The following is a 2,360-nucleotide window of genomic DNA, read 5'->3' on the forward strand; positions in this document are numbered from 1 at the left end:
AATCAGACCTACATTTTAGCTATATTTTTTGTACAAGTTTCTAGCCCCATTTACCAGAGTATGCAGTATATATCCATTCATACACAATCCTCGTACCTTAATGCTTTTTGTACCGTGACACCCCTAACTTGACTATCATCTAGATTTATGGAGGAAGAGAAGAGGGGAAAAAATCTGTCACAGTGCCACACAAAACGCTCTTGTAGTGTGTGCTCCTGAAAACACATTAACAAGGCCTCAATGGTCTGGATGGTGTTAGGGCAACTGTTCCAAGAAACAATACATATCAAAAGGGCCCTAAACTTTCTCTGGCAACCAGATGATGTCTTTTCTCCCTTTTTACTTGCAGCCCTGCAGATTAACCAAACCGACACATGGCTCAACATAACACTTCCATTTTTCCATCATCACAACATATTGGCTGCCCTGAGGTGTCCATATGTAATTTAGGGGTGAATGTTAGCAGGTGACTTGGCTATATTCAATCCCTGCTTTGTTTTCAATGTGGAGCTGGCAACTATTTGGTATTCTAAGGTCTCCTAGTGAGACCTGTGGTGAATGGACTGCCCCCCAAAGTAATGGTGGTTGTGGAGAGAGAGTCTCCCACAGGCTACCTGTGAAGGAGACCATTTGGTTGGCTGATGGATGCTGATGCTGGCCGCATCTCAAGTTGAACCAGTAGAGGAAAGTGATCTGGAAGGGAAGCAAACCTGTTAATACAAAATATTCTACAGTCAAAAATCTGTTAACATGATATGCACTCTTCCTATTCTACAGAAATCAACTCTTTTAATACCTGAAGGTATATGAGGGTGTGGACAGCCCAACACCTTGTTATCTTTAAACCAGTCAGTGTCAATGGGTCCCAAGACACCCAAAGCTGACATTGTCTCACTGCTGTGGAAGATGTAGTCTATGATTCCTTTGAAATCATACCTGGAAATAAAAAAAACACATTAAGTCTCCAATCTTGTACTAGGGACCTAAATTCCAGATATATTATAAGCAAATGTTTAAGACGAAACACTAAAGTTGCTGTTAAACTTACGTATAGTTGGTATATGCCATGATGCTAAAATCATAGGCAGCCGAGAGCTTGAAAGAATGGGTGTAGATGTTGGAATTAGAATTGACTAATGAATTATTAGTCTTGGCCATAGCAATCTTTTGCAGGCAGGTTTTATACCCAAAACCTTTGAAGTCTTCATGGTCCATCGACACATTTCCCTTTGTCAAGAACTCAACTACACCTAAAACAGAAAACATTTGCACATTAACACACTGTAGACTGCAAACTGTACCATCTCAAAACCACACACTCAAACCGGTTTCTTAGCAACAATAACACAAACTCACCTGAGTCAGGAAGTGAATTAAGATCTCCGCACAAGAGAAGCTGAATGGAGTTTGGATCCATCTTGTGCCCAGACCGAGATCTATGCTGTGAATCCTCGACAATTTGTGTGATAATTTGTCTGATTTCACTCATCAGCATAATTGTCTGAAGGAAAGAGAAATGGGTTTTGTAAGTATATGTATATGTAAAACTTTTTTTCTATAAAGTATTTATCAGAACCGTTTTATAAATTCTTCTTGAACTACAAACTTCACCAATTGATGGCAAGGAGTGAGTGAGTGAGACAAGACACCGACTCTCACCTGAATGAGTTTGACGTCGCAGAACTCTGGGTCCCAATGAATGTGGGCTGTACATACTAGCACAGGCTGGCTGATTTGGGATTTATCTGGCAGCAATTCTGTGGATATGGACTTCGATGAGCACATGAACAGATAATATTAGCCCTGCAGCAATATGTTCTACAACAGACATTAATCTTTTTGTGATACCTTGTATCCTTAAGACACCCAAATATAAATGATTAATTAATGGCCAGTTTATCAAGAAACGTACGTGAATTCTCCCATGCTGCTTCCTTGGTCTCCAGGAGCGCAGCCAGGCCTATGTTGTCTTTAGTCATGACGCGATTCAACATGTCTTCCGATCCATCATGATTGGCCATAGCAAGTTGGTTAAATTCAATAAGGTGTTCCTTGACCAGGCTGAATCTGTCAATTTCAGGAGGATTAATAACCCTTCTCTTAAAAAAAAAAAAAAAATGGTAAAACTCATTTCCAACCTACCATAATTAACACAAATTTTCCACTCTTTTTATTTACACAAAATCAAACTACAATTTCTACACAACGTAATTAATTAGCCTATGTACACATCCATCGACAGACATCCCCTCTGACCTCTACAGCACCGACTTTCCTGTGAAATTAACTCACTCACGTCAACAAGGAAGCCATGCACACAAACGCCGCTTCCTCTGTGATTTTAGTTTGGAAATTTTGTT

The 2,360-nt window shown here is 39.9% G+C and overlaps 1 protein-coding gene across 1 annotated transcript in view; it reads right to left on the reverse strand.

Moving 5' to 3' along the window:
• LOC119594540 overlaps positions 1–2,360 on the reverse strand; it is a 9,995-nt gene continuing 7,635 nt past the window's right edge. The window contains exons 5-10 of the mRNA XM_037943572.1: positions 1,913–2,067; positions 1,660–1,757; positions 1,357–1,501; positions 1,049–1,250; positions 797–936; positions 1–693 (exon numbers count right to left, since the gene is read on the reverse strand). Of these exons, the coding sequence (XP_037799500.1) occupies positions 611–693; positions 797–936; positions 1,049–1,250; positions 1,357–1,501; positions 1,660–1,757; positions 1,913–2,067 (823 nt within the window). The 3' untranslated portion in view covers positions 1–610. The remainder of the gene's footprint in view (positions 694–796; positions 937–1,048; positions 1,251–1,356; positions 1,502–1,659; positions 1,758–1,912; positions 2,068–2,360) is intronic.

Source organism: Penaeus monodon, chromosome 34 (assembly GCF_015228065.2).
Source record: "Penaeus monodon isolate SGIC_2016 chromosome 34, NSTDA_Pmon_1, whole genome shotgun sequence".
In the NCBI taxonomy this organism is placed as follows: domain Eukaryota; kingdom Metazoa; phylum Arthropoda; class Malacostraca; order Decapoda; family Penaeidae; genus Penaeus; species Penaeus monodon.